Source organism: Mastomys coucha, unplaced genomic scaffold (genome assembly GCF_008632895.1).
Source record: "Mastomys coucha isolate ucsf_1 unplaced genomic scaffold, UCSF_Mcou_1 pScaffold18, whole genome shotgun sequence".
Taxonomy (NCBI): Eukaryota; Metazoa; Chordata; class Mammalia; order Rodentia; family Muridae; genus Mastomys; species Mastomys coucha.
The window spans coordinates 2,769,391-2,786,795 of record NW_022196900.1 but is presented as its reverse complement, the minus strand read 5'-3'; the positions used below and the strand labels follow the sequence as shown (position 1 = coordinate 2,786,795).

The 17,405-nt window shown below is 44.3% G+C and overlaps 2 protein-coding genes and 1 long non-coding RNA gene across 4 annotated transcripts in view; 1 reads left to right on the top strand and 2 right to left on the bottom strand.

Moving 5' to 3' along the window:
• The window catches only part of Nfx1 (nuclear transcription factor, X-box binding 1), a 59,837-nt gene extending 54,638 nt beyond the window's left edge, over positions 1–5,199 (bottom strand). Inside the window, exon 1 of one of the 2 annotated variants that reach the window (XM_031377069.1) lies at positions 4,900–5,199. In XM_031377069.1, the coding sequence (XP_031232929.1) occupies positions 4,900–4,924 (25 nt within the window). In that variant the 5' untranslated portion in view covers positions 4,925–5,199. The remainder of the gene's footprint in view (positions 1–4,899) is intronic. The other variant, XM_031377070.1, reaches the window with a different exon arrangement.
• On the top strand, positions 1,504–11,170 carry LOC116095832. Its single transcript, XR_004120732.1, has 3 exons — positions 1,504–1,616; positions 4,211–5,030; positions 11,035–11,170. It is a non-coding gene; the product is annotated as an uncharacterized LOC116095832 (long non-coding RNA).
• A 931-nt stretch (positions 11,171–12,101) lies between these two features.
• The window catches only part of Chmp5 (charged multivesicular body protein 5), an 18,035-nt gene continuing 12,731 nt past the window's right edge, over positions 12,102–17,405 (bottom strand). The window contains exons 7-8 of the mRNA XM_031377067.1: positions 15,904–16,016; positions 12,102–12,805 (exon numbers count right to left, since the gene is read on the bottom strand). Coding sequence (XP_031232927.1) covers positions 12,755–12,805; positions 15,904–16,016 — 164 coding nt within the window. The 3' untranslated portion in view covers positions 12,102–12,754. The remainder of the gene's footprint in view (positions 12,806–15,903; positions 16,017–17,405) is intronic.

Below are 17,405 nucleotides of genomic sequence, written 5' to 3'. Positions count from 1 at the left end.
CCCTGGAAACACAGTTTGGATTTTTCATATGTAACTCCTACAATATGTTATAAAATTTAACCTTACTTTAATTTCAGCCCACTCATTTTCCTGCCAAGGTGATTCTGAGTACAGCCAGCTCAGTTCCTGAAACCCAAAGAAATCATCTGCCAGGGCAGGGGCATGGTGGTGCATACTTTTAATCCCAGCAGGCAAATCTCTGTAAATTTGAGGCTGGTCTACATATTGAGTTTTGGCCAGTCAAGGCTACATAATGAGACCTTGTCTCAAAAGTAAGAAAGAGAAGGAGGGCGGGAAGAAGGGGGGAAAGGGAGGGAGGGAAGGAGAGGAGAGAAACTGTCTGTCAGAGTTATAATAGCAATCAACAGTCTGTTAAAAATGAATTTAAGTCCTTGCCTACCATTTGTTTGTTTTAAATCATCTGTCTTTTGAGAAAAGACCTCATTATGTAGCCCAAACTTCACTATACAACTCAGGCTGGCTTCAAAAAGGCAATACTCGCTGGGCAGTAGTGGCGCACACCTTTAATCCCAGCGCTTGGGAGGCAGAGGTAGGCGGATTTCTGAGTTCGAGGCCAGCCTGGTCTACAGAGTGAGTTCCAGGACAGCCAGGGATACACAGAGAAACCCTGTCTCGAAAAACCAAAACCAAAACAAAACAAAACCAAAAAAACAAAAACAAAAAAAAAACACCAAAAAACAAACAAACAAAAACAAAACAAACAAAAAAAAACAGGCAATACTCTTGCCCCAATCTTCTGAGTGATATGATTATAGTGTGAGCTATCATGTCCTGTTTTATCATGCTTTGTTAGCCCTTTTTTTTCTTATTATGTAATGGAAAACACAATCCCTACATCAGAGTTGCTAGGGCTCCTAAGTAACGCAAATTCATAGCACTCCTATAGTGGTTAAAATGGTGCCTTATTGCTTTTACAGCCACCAACTATCTGAACACAGACTCCAATGAATATACTGCAGAACCTTTGGATTTCAAGTTTAATAGTAAGACCTGGTACTTAATATGGGCCACGCACTCTTCTAGGCACTTTGCATGTGTTAGCCTCTTTATTCTGTTTTAAATATGTATATGTAGGTATCTCTGTGGTATGAACACGTGTGTGTAGGGGTCCTGAGGCAAGAGAAGGTATCAGATCCCCTGGAGCTGGAGTTACAGGAAGTGTGAGTCACCTGGTGTAGATGTTAAGAACCAAATTTGGGTCCTCTGGAAGAGCAGACAGTGCTCTTAACAGCTGAGCATCTCTCCAGCTTCATTAACTCATTTAACCTTTACACTGTTGATGAGAAAACTGGGTAGCTTGCCCAAGGCCACAGGTACTCACTCCAAGGCAACTCAGAATTCTATCTTAGGATATGGTAGAATGGCATGTAGCACTGGTGACTTTGTGCTTTATATTTACACTGCACATTGACAGAGGCAAGGCAGCAGTACCATAGAAACATAGTGAAGAATTGGTGAGATCATAATGGCCATAGAGAAACATCTCATTCAATCCAGGTTTTGTCCCAAATACTTTCAAACAGGTAGTATTCTGGGGGTGGGGTGAAGGGCCTCACAAATGACAAGAGGATTGGAGAAACTCAAGAGTGGCAGAGGTATTCTGGAAAAATGAGATAACTTTAAAAGTGCGAATGGGTAAACGGTGCCATGAGGTACTGTACAGTTCTGTCCTGCTTGAAGCAAGGACGGAGAAGGGGGCTAGAAAATGGTCAGTAGAGCTGCCCAATAGCCTGGTAAAGGATGTTTCATATTGAATAGCCATACACAGTTATGTTTTTACTAGACCTAAGCCAAAACCCTCAGGAAAAGCCTCAAAGAGGCAAGATGGCTGAGCTCACTGGCTGCTCTTCCAGAGGATCCATGTTCAATTTCCAGCACCCATTGGGCAACACACAACTGGCTTTAACTCTAGTTTTAGGGGATTCAATACCCTCACAAAGATACAACAATGCACAGGGTAAAAAAATTTTTTTTAAAAAAAGAAATCTGAAGAGAGACTTGAGGAAAGGGACACACGAATAAGGAAGCTATCCCATGGCATAGGTGAGACACATTTCATTGTTTTAAGTAGAGTTCTTCCATTCGTGAGATTCCTCTAACCAAGGCACAAGTGAGGGGCACAAGAGACCCAACAAAACACAGCGATGAGAGAGTAATCCAACCAGCTGGCACTAGAACATCTGAAAATAAGGGGGACAATTCCATCCTGGATCAGTCTATTTTAAGACCTCACTTAGAGCAGTGGATCACAACCTGTAGGCAGGCTGTGAGTTCTTCAGGAGTATAGAACAACCCTTTCGGAGGGGTCCCCTAAGACCACTGGAAAACACAGACAGTACATTATGATCCGTAACAGCAGCAAAGCTATACTTATGAGGCATCAACAAAACAATTTGATGGTTGGGGATCAGAACATGAAGAACTGTATTAAATAAAGGGCTGCAGTGTTAGGAAGGTTAAGAACCACTTTCGGAAGTGAGTGAGCTAGATATGTTAAAGTAAGAACGAAGACTATAGACACAAGGAAGCAGGGATTTCTTGAACACAGGGACTCAGCAAATGCTTTGGGGCATGTTGGTGGTAACCTAGAGCACAGTCCCAGAGGCTAAAACTCCGAGTCACAGCTAGCCCTCACTCAGCTCCGCTTCCAATGTCTAAAGGTGTGGAAATAAGTCAGGGCGAGATGAGAAGAACAGATTCGGTTTAGAGAGCCAGTGAAAGCCCGGAGGGAGAGAATGACAATGTATCTGTCTATGTCCTCCATTCTCCAAGATGATTTTTATATCCAAGTCAAGACTAGGCACACCAATGCAGTGTGTTCTTCCACTCTTTAAACTGAGACAGGGAAAAAGACATCTGACCTGTCATAGTACAGTCACAGCCTTAATAGTACCCCATCAATGTGACAGAAGCACAACTGTAATTCAAGCCAATGTTGGACATTGCTGTGCTGACTTTCAGGAAGAACAGGCCATTAAGTCAAATCTACACTGTTGTTGTGATCATAAGAGAAAGAGCTATAAGAATATGTTCTGGCGAGGTGTGGGGGAAGCGGGTGCCTTGACGGCCCCATGCGGAGGCATTCCTTCCCCCTGAGGGACCAGACACATGATATAGTATAGAATAGAGTTTATTTAGGGCATGGGGAGGGGAGTTAAGAGGGTAGCAGAGGCAGAGAGAGGAGAGAGTAGAGAAGTAGGGGCCGGCCATGACCACGTGGAAAGAGGGGGGAAGGTAATGGGAGAGATGGGGAGCTAGGGGGTAAGAGGCAAGGTGGAGAAGCAGGAGTAAGAGAGAGAGGAAGGGGGCAAGCAGCCCCTTTTATAGGGCCAGGCCTACCTGGCCATTGCCAGGTAACCATGGGGAGGAGCATACCTGGCTGCTGCCAGGTATCTGTGGGGGTGGAGTTTATACAGAATGCTAACATACACAGTGGGTTGTGATAAGTGTTTCTTTCTTTCTTTTTTTTAATCGTAATGTTGAGTATGTTGTTGATAGTAAAAGAAACCGCTTCTCCGCCATCCACCCCCATCTCGCCCTTCCCAGGCAGGATCCCTCATTATGCAACTCTGGCTGGCCTGGAACTACGTAGACAAGGCTGGACTCGAACTCAAAGATCCTCCTGTTTCGGCCTCCCGAGTGCTGGGATTAAAGATGTGTGCCACCATGTCTGTCACCACTGAAACACTTGGTTTATTTAAAAAACAAATTTTTCTTTTTTCTTTCTTTCTTTATTATATGTAAGCACACTATAGCTGTCTTCAGACACCCCAGAAGAAAGCATCAGATCTCATTATGGATGGTTGTGAGCCATCATGTGGTTGCTGGGATTTGAACTCAGGACCTTAGGAAGAGCAGTCAGTTCTCTTAACCACTGAGCCATCTCTCCAGCCCCCACAAATTTTTCTTTTAATCGTGTGTGCCTGTGTTAACAAGGGTGCTTTGGGGGTGGGGTGGGGGAACGGGATATATGCCACGTGTTTGCTGATGCCCTCCGTGGTCAGAAGAGGGCGTCAGATCGCCTACAGCTTACAGGTGGTTGTGCAAGCCGAACGTGACTGCTCTGGAAGACGAGCTTATGTTCTTAGACACTTGAACTATCACCCGAGCTTCTGGGTTCACTTTAACATTTAGGTAAATGTGCACTGATACCCCATGCAAAATGTTTCTTTTTCATTGCTGTCCACAGAATTTGAAACCCCGGATCTACCAATACCCCTCGAAGAAAAATGGAAATAACTTCTATTAACAGTCAAATGAGGCTGTCTCTACCACAGGGCAGCTAGCTCCAGAGGGAAAGTGAGCCAACAATTAGGGACCGAACGGAGAGGGTCTGGGAATTAGCTTACTAACTCCAAGCTGACAGATGAGGTAACTGAGACTGGATCACACACGTCACGCACCGCAAGATGGGATTTCAAACCCCATCAGGACTGGGCCGGCCCGCTCGCTCGCTCGCTCGCTAGCGCGCGCGGAACCCGCCAGCCACCGGGAGAGGTTAAGAACACACCCCTAGCACAGCGCGCAAACTCGCTGGACACCAGGGCCCACTACGGAGAGCCGCCTACGCCCGTCCGCCCGCCGGACACTGCGCCTCGCGGCCTCGGAGAAGGCCGGAAGGAGCCCCGCGGGGGGCCGCTGGACGCCCAAGTCCGCTGCCTTGGCGCCGGGACCCGCCCGCTCTCCTCGGAAACCCAGGGGCCGAGCCTCACCATCCAGTGGAAGATGGAGGGTTCCGTACGTGCAGCGCGCATGGCTTGGCCCTCGCGAGCCACTGTCCCCGCGCAGCACGCGCCCCCACTTGCCACCGCGATGGCCCGAGCCCTTCCGACTAGACTGCTAGACCCCAGAGGTCCCGCGCGGGGGACCAGACAGTACCTGAGACCGGAGGCGCCTCCGCCATCCCGTGCCGCAGCACCCCAAGCCAGCCCTGCCACCGAGCCGAGGCTGTCACCTGGTCACGTGCCCCGGATTTCCGGCACCAAGAGGCTCTTCGCTCCTACGCGCGTGTAAGACGGCCAGGGGGGCGCTACCTGAACCCACAGCGAAATGGCGCATTTGGGACGTCAGACACGTGCGCCGGCCAGGGCGGAAGCAGGGGGCGGGACGAGTGGCTGGAGGGGGCCCGGATCGCCGCGTCTACTGCCCGGACTTGCGTAATTGTTTTTCCAGAGCTGCTGGGTTTTTCTCCAGCTGCAACGTCTTTTGGTCGAGTCCTGCCATCCGCCCTGCTTCCGATGTCCTTCAGATAAGAGTGGGCCTGGAGTGGCTCACGCAGGCGGCGAGGAGGGGGCCACTGTAGTAATCAAAGGGCATTGTGGAGGAAAAGACTGCAAAACAATAAAAGGTTACCTGCCAATGGGGTAGCCTACAACTCCAGGACCTCGGAGGCGGAATCGGAGGTGGGGTGGGGGTGGGATGTGGTGAGTTCCAGGTCATCCTAGGCTACCTATCTCTGTCCCCTGTCTGTGTAAAACGAAAACAAAACAAAAATCTGAAGTGCTAATTGCAAATGAGTCACAAAACGGTAGTCAAGTAACAAATACAAATGAACACCAAGTGAAGGAGACAGTGTGAAGTTACTGGGTTTTTTTTTGGGGGGGGGGACAGAGTGGGGGCAGGGTGTCGCAATGTAGTCCCTATTGGTATACGGGCATTCTGCTGGTCTGCCCCCCAGGGACCCAGCAAACTGCTTACACCTGCCTCCATTGGTGTGTGCTGCGAATAAAAAGACACTCCCCAGCCCCAGTCCCCCCAACCCCCCACCCCGCCTCCTTCCACCTCCACCACTTAGCAATGTATTGCCAGCGTCTCTCTGCCTCCTGGCTTTACTCCTGTCTGTCTGTCTGTCTGGGTCCATAGCTACTTGTCTGCCTCTATTCCTTTTCCAGGCCGACTCTTCTTCCTTCCCCCATAAACCTCTTTTACACCAGGTCTTGCATGACGTAATTTCTCAAGGTTGTACCTTGGCACGGGCCTTGCAGTAGGATCCTTCTTTGTCTCGGCCTCTTTTATAGTAAAATATAATCTTCCGAGGTGAGGTGTGGTGACCCAGGCCTTTAATTCTAGCACGCTGTGAGTCTGAGGCCAGTCTGATTTACACAGTGAGTTCCTGGCTAGCCAGAGCAAGCATAATATGACCTGTCTCAAACATTTTCCACGATGTCTGAGACCATTTCGGCAACAGGGCTTTTGCACTTCTTTCTAATGTATACAGACTCAGAAGCCTTAGGGCTGCTTAGGGCCACTGGGTGGCTTAGCCTGCCCCTAACCCAGCAAATTTAGGAGTCCTTCAAGAATCATATTTGAAAAACAGACTCAGAAAGGTGAGACATGATAGCATTGTATTTGTACTACTTGCAGTAGTGAGACCACCAGAGAAGACAAGAGGAGGGAGTGAAGGGCAGAGGATGGAAGTTTGTGGACAAGCTGCAGAGTCAATTGTCATCTTTGGAATTTAGCAGGCTACACACTACTTGTTCTCAAACATCTCACTCTAGATCCTCACAGCACAGCCAAGGCCAATGTATAATGTTAAACAAACTTTGAATAAAAGCCAGGCAGTGGTGGCGCATGCCTTTAATCCCAGCACTTGGCAGAGGCAGGTGGATGAGTTCAAGGCCAGCCTGGTCTACAGAGTAAGTTCCAGGACAGCCAGGGCTACACGAGAAACTCTGTCTCGGAAACACCAAAAAAAAAAAAAAAGAAAGAAAAAAAAATCTGGACTTTAATAGTGTTCTCAGTCTGCTGATAACCATCCACCTACCTGATATCCCCACCATTGTATTTGATCAAAGCATTGACTTGACTTCATTCTGCAACTATAAAAGTTCCTATAATTTCTTCTACAGTAGCATAAGTCATCCAGGGTAACCTTAACCATGTTCTCAGATCATGGTCACTCTTAATAGGGCCTGAATATAGAATATCACGTATGCCTTTAAAGGAAAAGGTTGAACTATGTTTTGGCTCAACTACCTGCAGACTAGAAGAAATGCTATCCTACCTCTCTATTCATCAAAGGCTTTCTTGAAATAACTGACCAGGGAGCACCCACCTCTATTCACAATGTAGACTTGATGGCTTAAACAAAATTATCAGTAATTGAGGCTGGAGAGATGGCTCAGCAGTTAAGAGCACTGACTGCTCTTCCTAAGGTCCTGAGTTCAAATCCCAGCAACCACATGGTGGCTCATAACCATCCATAATGAGATCTGATGCCCTCTTCTGGTATGTCTGAAGACAGCTACATTGTACTTACATATAATAATAAATAAATCTTTAAAAAAAAATATCAGTAATTGACAGGATATCCCCAGAGTGGGCCATTCAAAGTTGGTTCAGGATGTAACGTACTACATCAATCTCTGTCCAATTCTCTAACTCAATTTCCACTGGCAGCAAATCTCAGATCAGGCCTGTGCATGGTCTTTTCCATCAGTCAGCATTCTAATCTTTAGAAAATGCTCATGGTTCAACATACACACTTCTTGAAATAACTCACAGAGATAAGATAGTTTTGAAAGCAAAATACAAGGTAAAAACCCGATTTTGTAGAAACTAACTTTCCCTGAACTATACCACAACATTGCATTACTAGATAGGATAAATGAAGAATCTGTATTTCTCAAAATAATTCAGGTTTCTCCAGGAACATGAAGTAGACCCATCCTGGAGTTTTCTACATAGACCAGGTTGGCCTTGAATTTACAGATCTGTTTGTCTCTGCCTTGTAGGTGCCAGAATTAAAGATGTGTGCTCTGATGCACAGTAGGTGAAACATCTTATTTTGGTTTTCTCTACATTACTGAATTTGAAGATTTAAAAACTGGTTACACTTTGAAGTCAAGTTAGGCCTTCAGTTTCATGATCTATCTCAGTCCCTTTACTCCTGTAAGTACAATACCACATTCTAAGTTGAATTGGATCATTTTTTTAAAAAAAAACTCATTAATCTTTATTTTATGAACATTGATTAGTGTTTTTTCCTGAATATATGTCTGTGTAAAGGTATCAAAGCACCTGGAATTGGAGTTGCAGACAGTTGTAAGCTGCCATGTGGGTGCTAGGAATTGAACCCAGGTTCTTGAGATGAGCAGCCAGTGCTCTTAACTGATGGGCCATCATTCCAGCCCTGAAACAATCCTTTTTTAAAAAGATGTTTTAAAATTACGTTTTGTGTGTGTTTGTGTGTGTGTGTGTGTGTATGTGTGTGAATGTATATCATGATATGTGTGTGGAGGTCAGAGGACAACTTGTAAGAGTTGGTTCTCTCCTTTCACCTGTGGATCTGAGGGATCTCACTCAGATCCTCAGCCTGGCAGCAAGCGCTATGACCTGCTGAGCCTTCTCACCAACCTTCTGGTTGAACATTACTTGCTAGCCTTATGGATTTCCTCTCTTAGATTGCTTATTTATATCTGTTGTCTTGCTAATGGACTTATTTTTTAAATATTTGTGTCTCTCTGTGTATGTTGAGCATGCTTGTTTAAGTATGTGTGTGTATGTATGTATGTATGTACATTGTATGTGTCCAGATGTTCTTGGAGGCCAAAAGAAGACACTGGATCCCCTGGAGCTTGAGTTACAGGCAGTTTGATTTCAGGGAGCTGTTAGTGATTTTAAGTTACATATATCTACATATATATGTATATATGTATACACACATATACATATATACACACACATATATACACATATGTACATATACATATATATCTCAAAAAGATTAGTTGTACATGATAAATAAATTCAAGGAAGTGAAATTGTGCATGTAGAGACAGCAGGTCTTTTGTTCTGAAGATTATAGAGCTATATCTAGGTCACTGAAACCTGAGAAGGGAACTGGACTTGAGAAATGAGTTAAAGCCAGGGACTGGGGCCAGTGAGATAACTTAGCAGATAAAGGTATTTCCTGCCAAGCCTGGTGACCAGAGTTCAGTCACCAGGAACTACATGGTGGGAGGAGAGAATTGATTCCTGCAAGTTGTTCTCTGACCTCCACATATACATGTGATCCCCCAGCTAAATAAATATGTGGGGGCTGGAGAGATGGCTCAGTGGTTAAAAGCACTGACTACTCTTCTAGAGGTCCTGAGTTCAATTCCCACATGGTGGCTCACAACCAATTACAATGGGATCTGATGCCCTCTTCTGGTGTGTCTGAAGACAGCTACAGTGCACTCATACATAAAATAAATAAATCTTTACAAATAAATAAATAAATAAATAATGTGACTTTTTAAAAGCAAGGCTATGTAGGATGAAGCAAAATGTAGGCATTGAAGACAATTCTACAGCATTCTGTTTAGGTGACAGGATAATGGTTTCACTAGCTGGAAGGGAAAACAGAAGAGATTTGAGTCTAGAGAAAGGTGATCGTCTATCTTTGCCATGTGACTGTAAAGTGCTTTGTCTGGCAAAGAGATGGATATTTGTAGCTGACACAAACTACTAGATATCCACAGCTGGTTAAAATGTAAAGAATAAGAGACCATGGGGTACTTAGCCCCAATGGGTACATCTATAATATGATCTCTACAGCCAAGGCTCAGGGAACATCTTGGTAGAGGGAGCAGAAGGAGTTTAAGAGTTAGAGAAGCAAGGTAGATGCTTGCTATCTATTAGTGTCATCTAGATAGGACAGAGAGGTTGCACTCACAAAACCATAACAATATGGTTGCCTAAATAAGACCTGCATAATGACAACTCCAGTTGATACACCAACCCGAATGGAAGAAATTTCACAAGGCTCCACTATTAGATGACGAGCTGTAGGCAGGCAATGGCTGCTGAGGAAGACAGGGAACTGTCAGTTATCTCCAGGAATAAGCCACTGACAGGTTGTCCAGTCTCAAGTGTTCAGCACTAAACACATGTACATGTGAGCAACACTAAGTGGACTCAGTAGGCTATACATACATATACATATAATAATTATAGAAGAAGTCATGAGTTCAAGAGAGTGGGGGGGGGGGTATGGCGGCAACTGAAGCTAGGAGATGGAGATTGGAATGAAATTAAGAAACAAAAAGACTAGGATTCTGAAACTGAGGAAGCCCAGAGCTGGAAGAATAGGTGTGAGGGTCAGTAGTGAAGGCCACAAGGGTGGCTGAGGTCACTAAAGAACAAGCAAGCAAAGGAAGTATAGTGGATAAACTGGAACACTACCACTACCTACTACTACAATTTCTCAGCTCACACATTCCAGGATCCCCGCCTAGGAATGGAACTGCCCACAGGGGGCTATGGCTTCCCAAACCAGTAAACTCAAGACAACGCCAACAGACAGGCCCACAGACTAGCCCAATGTAGGCAATCCCTCACTATGACTCTCTTCCTGGGATTCTTAGTTTAATTTTCAAATTGAAAATTAAAGTTAACCATCACAAACATTAACATGAAACCCAGAACTGAAAACAAGAATAGGGAAATAAAGCTACTGACAATTATTTTGAGTCATTAGTACTTAAGTAATCCCTGAAATTATAGGCCTGAGATTACTCAAGAGTGTACATTGGGGCTGGCAAGGTGGCTTAGCAGGTAAGAGCACTGACTGCTCTTCCGAAGGTCCTGAGTTTAAATCCCAGCAACCACATGGTGGCTCACAACCATCTGTAATGAGATCTGGTGTCCTCTTCTGGTGTGTCTGAAGACAGCTATAGTGTACTTACGTATAATAATAAATAAATCAAAAAAAAAAGTGTGTACATTGTACCTATAATAGAAGAGACACCTCAGGGGCTGAGTGAGAAAGAAGAGTCCGTGGACTAAGAGACTAAGGGGCCAGATAGAAGAAAACTTCAGACAAGTAATCACTATGTGTGCTCATGGAAGGCTTCTTGGGAAAGTGAGGTTTGTGGGCATGGAGAGGGTCTAAGGTATGCCTTATCCCACTTGTAACTGGACAGTAAGCTTTCAAAGAAAGGGGCTGATTGCTCTTTGATAGTCCCTGCATGGTTACAGTGTTTGAAACAGCTAGTATTCAATATATATTTACTGTTTTCTCTGCAGACACATGAAAAGCTGGCATACAAGACAACATGAACTACCAAGCCAGGTTGGAGAGGAAATGGATTGAAAAGAGAAGGAAAACGTGTTAAGCTACTTGCCTGGTTGCTGTGGCAAAATACAAAGAACTTTAAAAAGAGGGGTCTCTTCTGGCTCCCAGTCTGAGGGGAAGGGCTGGTGCAGAAGCTTACGCAGTTGGTCACACTGCATCAGGAAGCGGGGTGGCAAATGCTTGTGTGGGGCTCATTTTCTCCTTTTCATCAGTCCAGACCCCCATCCCATAGAACCATGCCACCAACACTTAGGGTGGGCCCTCCACCTCATGACCCAGCCTAGATCATCTCTCATAGGCATGTGCGGAGGCTCGTCTCCTAGGGGATCCTAAGTCCAATCAGGCTGCCTCGCAAGATTAAAACACAGAGGTCAGTAGAGAGCCTGGAGTTGGGGGCTGGACAAATAACTTAGTGTTAGGAGCTCTTGCAAAGGACCTGGGTTCAATTCCCAGCATCCACATGGCAGCTCACAACTGTCTGTAACTCTGTGAGGCATTGCACACACATCATTCACACAAATACATGCAGGCAAAACAGCCAAACACAGAAAATTTTTAAAAAGAGTAAAGCAAAATCCCTGAAATCAGGTAGCAGTTGGACTTCCAAGAAAAGGGTGAAGTTCTTCCTGGATTTTCCTTTTTTTTTTTTTTTTCGAGACAGGGTTTCCCTGTGTAGCCCTGGCTGTCCTGGAACTCACTCTGTAGACCAGGCTGGCCTTGAACTCAGAAACCCACCTGCCTCTGCCTCCCAAGTGCTGGGATTAAAGGTGTGCGCCACCACCACTGCCCGCTGGATTTTCCTTTTTATTGTTAGTCCCTTGTGCGAGAACAGAGCATTAAAGTACCGAGTACAAATGACTCGTTCCTAACTTACTCCTCACAAGGCAAGAACTAATAAGAAACAGTAGTTTAAAAATGACACATCCAAAATCCAGGAGAGAACTTTCTGTTCTCTCCTTTCTATCTCAAAACTTGGTTCTAGAGTGGAGGTTGGAATTAAAGTGATACTACGATTATATCCTTTTGAAAAATATTTATTGAGTATAAATAAATGTCCTATACATTAAATATCAAGAAATATTCATTATTCATTACAAGTCAGGCTAGTATATACTGAGGGAACCATGGAATCAAAGTAGTAACTCATGATACAGTAGTGACACTTCATTCCAACATTAGATAGAGTAATGACTTGCTCACACGACACAACAAAACCATCAAAAGAGGCCATCACTTTAACCCATCTACAATACCACAATAGACAATGGTTCTGACGCATACTATCAACAGTCTCAATCTCATCAATAATTTTCATCTTATCAATGTATCACCATACTGAGGCTGTACTTACATTACCATACAATTTAGAGTCTCATCTCCTTGGTTTAATTTCAGATTATTGTTAATGAATGAACACAAGTCATACAAAGTCAAGGGTACTTTTCAGTTAGTCTTTCCTAAGAGAAAAAAAAAATCAAGTTTTAGTAAAGACAGCTTCCCCCAAGCAATGAATTCCTTAACGGAAAAAATAAAAATGCAGGAGCAGTGTGATTAGCTTTTCCTTCAAAGAAAGGAAAGAAACCTAAACCTGTTTGGCAGCTCGGGAACTATTTCCTAGTCCCAGAATACTTTTTTTGTTTTTTTTACATCATGTGCTGGAATGCTGCAAGTCTACGAAGCGGGAATCTGTGGCAGTCCAAATTCATCCACCAGCACGCCATCCTGTGAGAAGAAATCAACGGTCAGGGTTGCTCTTTGACATAGTAAACACAATCAGTTAGTGGGCAAAAGTCGTACTCAAATGTTTAACAATCAGAAGCCGACAATATGCCTTCTCTAAACAGGCAAAAGGGCTTGCTTCATCAATCAGGAACTGAGAAGGATTAAAGTGGAGGTCCTCTGCAGGGTGGAAAAGAAAGAGGAGGAAACATTCAAGAATAAACCCAGAAACAGGAGAGGTAGCTGGGCAGCCACAGGGGAGGTGCAAAGGAGTCCTTCCCTCTAAATACCTTGCTTTCACTTTCATCTTTTATAAACTGGCAAAGCCTTGAAGGGGACTGTCTCAGGTGGACAAGTCACTTCCCACACAGTTTTGCCACTAATCAGACAATATTGTTAAAAGTCCCATCTTCACACTGATCTGTGCCCTAAAAAATGGGGAGAGCTGGAGATACAGCACAGTAGAATACTTGCCTAGTATGTGTGGGGCCCTGTGTTAAAATAACACAGGTGCTTCAGGGACCCGTTACTAGGAAACTGAAAAGGCGTGTCGCACTAGTGTTCATAAAAATAGCTTCCTCATAATTACTAAATAGTAGGTAATTATATAATTATTTAAAGCAGCTTGTACACCTGGGACTTTTAAGTCAGAGAGGTGATGGAATGGAGTGGGTAGAAGACAAAGTTGAGACCACCTACTCTGAGTTCAAGGGAGGAGGCAGGGTATAAGAAGCACTCCCACCTGCTACTTTTCACATTTGATAGCAAGGGAAAGTAACAGACAGAGCTGTGCTGGCTAGTTTGTCAACCTGATATAAACTATGGTCACTCAAAAGGAGAGAACCTCAACTGAGAAAATCCCTCATAAGATGGGGCTGTAGGCAAGCCTATTGGGCATTTTCTTAAAGGTCAATGAGGGATGGCACCACCCACAAAGGGCCATCCATGGGCTCGTGGTCCTGGGTGCTGTAACAAAGCAGACTGAACAGACCACGGAGAGCAAGCTGATACGCAGCCTTCCTCCATAGCTTCTGTGTCAGCTCTTGTCTCCAGGTTCCTCCCTGTTCTCGGCCTGAACTTCTTCAGAAAGGAAGTTAAGTCAAATAACCCTTTCCTCTCCAATTTGCTTTTGGTTATAGTGTTTTATCATGGCAATGGTAACCCTAAGACAAGAGAGATGACAGATTGCTAATTCGCTCAGAATTATATAGTGAATAAAAGCAGACTTAGGACTGGACCCCACTCAAACATTCTGTCTACTGTACTGTACCCAGTATGTTTATAGGGAGATCAGACAAAACAAGGGCTATAAATATCCAATGGCAAATAACATTACATGAAAAACTAAGAGAGAGACTTTATAAGCAGTAACATACTGTTTATGATGACAATTATACAGTATAGGACAGGGTTTTAAGTCCTTTACATACAAAACCAAAATTGCTCTAAACAATAATCATGAGAGATACTTCACTATAGAAAAGTTCAAAACAGCTAAGTAATCTGTCAGTGTCAGAAATGCCAATTCTCTTCCTTTGCTGAACTAGGATCTTTCTAACATTAAGGTTTCTCTCCCACCCCAAAACAGGGTCTTCATGTATCTCAGGTTGGCTTCCAATTCTCTCTGTAACCAAGGATGGTCTTGAATTTCTAGTTCTACTGCATCTACCTCCGCAGTACTGGGATTACAGGTGTGTGGCACCACACAGGTCAATGAGATGCTGGGGATCCGATCCAGGGCTCTGCTCATGCTAGTCAAGCACTCTGTCTACTGAGATACATCCCCAGCCTTACTTATTAAGTTTTATACTTAATTTTTTTTATTATTTATTTATAAGTACACTGTAGCTGTCTTCAGACACACCAGAAGAGAGCATCAGATCTCATTACAGATGGTTGTAAGTTACCATGTAGTTGCTGGGAATTGATTCAGGATCCCTGGAAGAGCAGTCTGTGCTCTTAACTGCTGGGCTATCTCTCCAGCTCTATACTTAAATTTTATACTTCATAGTTTGGGAAACTCTCCTTTCTCCCTTCCCTTCTCTCTCAATATTGATTTATGTGTATGAGTTGTCTGTATGTCTGTCTGTGCACCATGTGTACATCTTATGTCTCTGAAGGTCAGAAGAGGGCATTAGATCTCCCTAGAACTGGAGTTACAGATGGTTGTGGGCTGACATGTGGGCGCAAGGACTTGAACTCAGGTCCTCTATGAGACAGCAAGCACTCCTCTACTGAAGCAGCTTGCTAGCTCAGGAGTAGGATCCTCTTTAATATAACCACCCAAAAGCTAAGCAGAAAAGTAGGCTGCCTACAGGCTCAGCTACTTGAGAGACTATGGCTAAAAGATGGCTTGAGTCCAGGAGTAAAGGACACCAGAGGCCCTCTGTTTAAATTAATTTAACAAACAAAACAAAGCAAAAAACCAGACTGGGAACATTACTTTGTACTATGTGCTTGTTTAACATGTTTAAGGCCCTAAGATAAATTCCTAGCACTACACCCCCTCACACACACACAACTAATACTTCCACTAAGCAAGACTCATGCATGTATCAATAATGCTTTCATAGAATCAAAATGGAAATTCCTGTAAATAGTACCGAGTGCTGGCTTACAAGGTGATATTACATATATTATCAAACTGCCATTGTACATATAAGGACAACTGGCCTAGTGGTAGAAGCCTGAAAGTTCAAGACCAGCCTGGACAACCTGATGAGACCCTGTCTCAAAATAAGATACAGCTCCATGGAAGAGTGCTTGCCCAGCAGGCATCAGGCCCAGTACCAGGAAAACAAAACAACAAGACATTCTTTAGCCTCAGCGGCATTATTTATGTAGCTAATTGGATGTTCAATGCAGGGAAACTGGACTTTCAAGGGTGTATAAAATAATGATCAGGGCTGGTAAGCTTAAGACATTATTTTAGATTTCCAAATTGGTAGGCATAGAAACTTACACATTATGCATGGAACTACATGCAGGCAAAACTCATAGACAGGAAATAAATCAATCTTTTAGAAAGCTCCTCCTCATGGATGCATTAGTTAATTTTCTGTTGGACTGTCTACACTACAGGTAGTAAGTTATGAACAAACCTTGTTTTTGGTGTCAGTGGGAACACCTTCTGGGATGGCAGGTGCAGAGGCCGCCTCATCCAAGTAAGAGCTATCCTCATCAGCCAGAAGCTCGTCGCCCAGCGCATCCAACTCTGAAATTAAACAGGTGCATCATAGAAAAATGGGAAGAGAAGCTGGCCCCTCAGGTCAAAAAGCCAAATGACTTGTAGTGAGCAAATACAATGCAAAGGGAAAGGTCTCACTTTCATTTGCCACAGAGAGGGGTTCGCTGTGTAATCAATCATACCTGGCCTAGAACTCAAGTGATCCACCCACCTTGGGAAAGGCATTTATTTCCAGTTGCAAAACGAAAGGTGACCATTATAAGAAAATTTCAAGAAAACTAGTACATAATATTTATGAAAAAATTAAAAAAAAACACACTCCCCCTCCCACAGATAAAAAGTCAATCAGTTCCCCATGGGTTTACGGGGTCCTAGACTTGACAACAAAGCTATGCTTGAGAATTGGCTAATCCGCCGGGGCGGTGGTGGTGCACGTCTTTAATCCCAGCACTTGGGAGACAGAGGCAGGTGGATTTCTGAGTTCAAGGCCAGCCTGGTCTATAGAGTGAGTTCTAGGACAGCCAGGACTACACAGAGAAACCCTGTCTGGGGGGGTGGGGGGGGGAGAGAATTGGCTAATCCAAATTAGACAACTCTAATATAGATGTTAAAAGAAAATAAAAAAATAGTCTCTTTTATTGATGGACTTAAAGGAAAGCAGTGCAGAGCAGCACAGGAGCACTGAACATCATGTGGCCATTAGATGAAGTAAGGCTGGAGGAATAGCTAAAGTAAAAACTAGCAGGCACAAGGAATGGCCCTATCAGGTAGAGAGTCACTGAGGAAAATTCAAGTCAGAAATTTTTTAAAAATTGAAGTAATGGGTAAAATGGTCTAGGTATAAATGGAGCACAGGGAGAACAAGGAGGGAAGGTGGGGGAGAGGCAGAGTAGGATAGAGAGCCCCAGGAAATCCAGAATGGGCTCTTTCAGCCCTGCTAGAACTGACAAGCATCCTGACACCTCCCTCTTCATGGTCCACTTCTCTCTGTTTCTGAACATCAAACTAGTCTAGGCCAGCCCCATTTCTCATGTGACCACAGCAATGGCTTTTATTCTTCTCACTAAGCCTCTTCAACAACCCTGTCCACTTCTCATGGCAATCCCTACTCACTCCACAGGTCTCATGCTTGTTCCCTACCACTATGTTAGAGTCCCCGCTCTGTGCTTTCATTAGCATCTCGTATTTCTTCCCAAATCATGAGTGTGCTTACAATGAAGAATCCAGCCAAGCAGTTTATATTTCTCTCACTGCTAGTGGAGGTTTATAAATGTAGGAGTCAGGCTGGTCAACAGCTCACCAGCTAAAGGCACCTGTGGTCAAGCCCAAATGATCTGACTTCAATCCCTGGGACCCACATGGTAGAGAGACCTGAATCCTGCAGGTTGCCCTTTGACCTCCACAAGCATGGCCAGG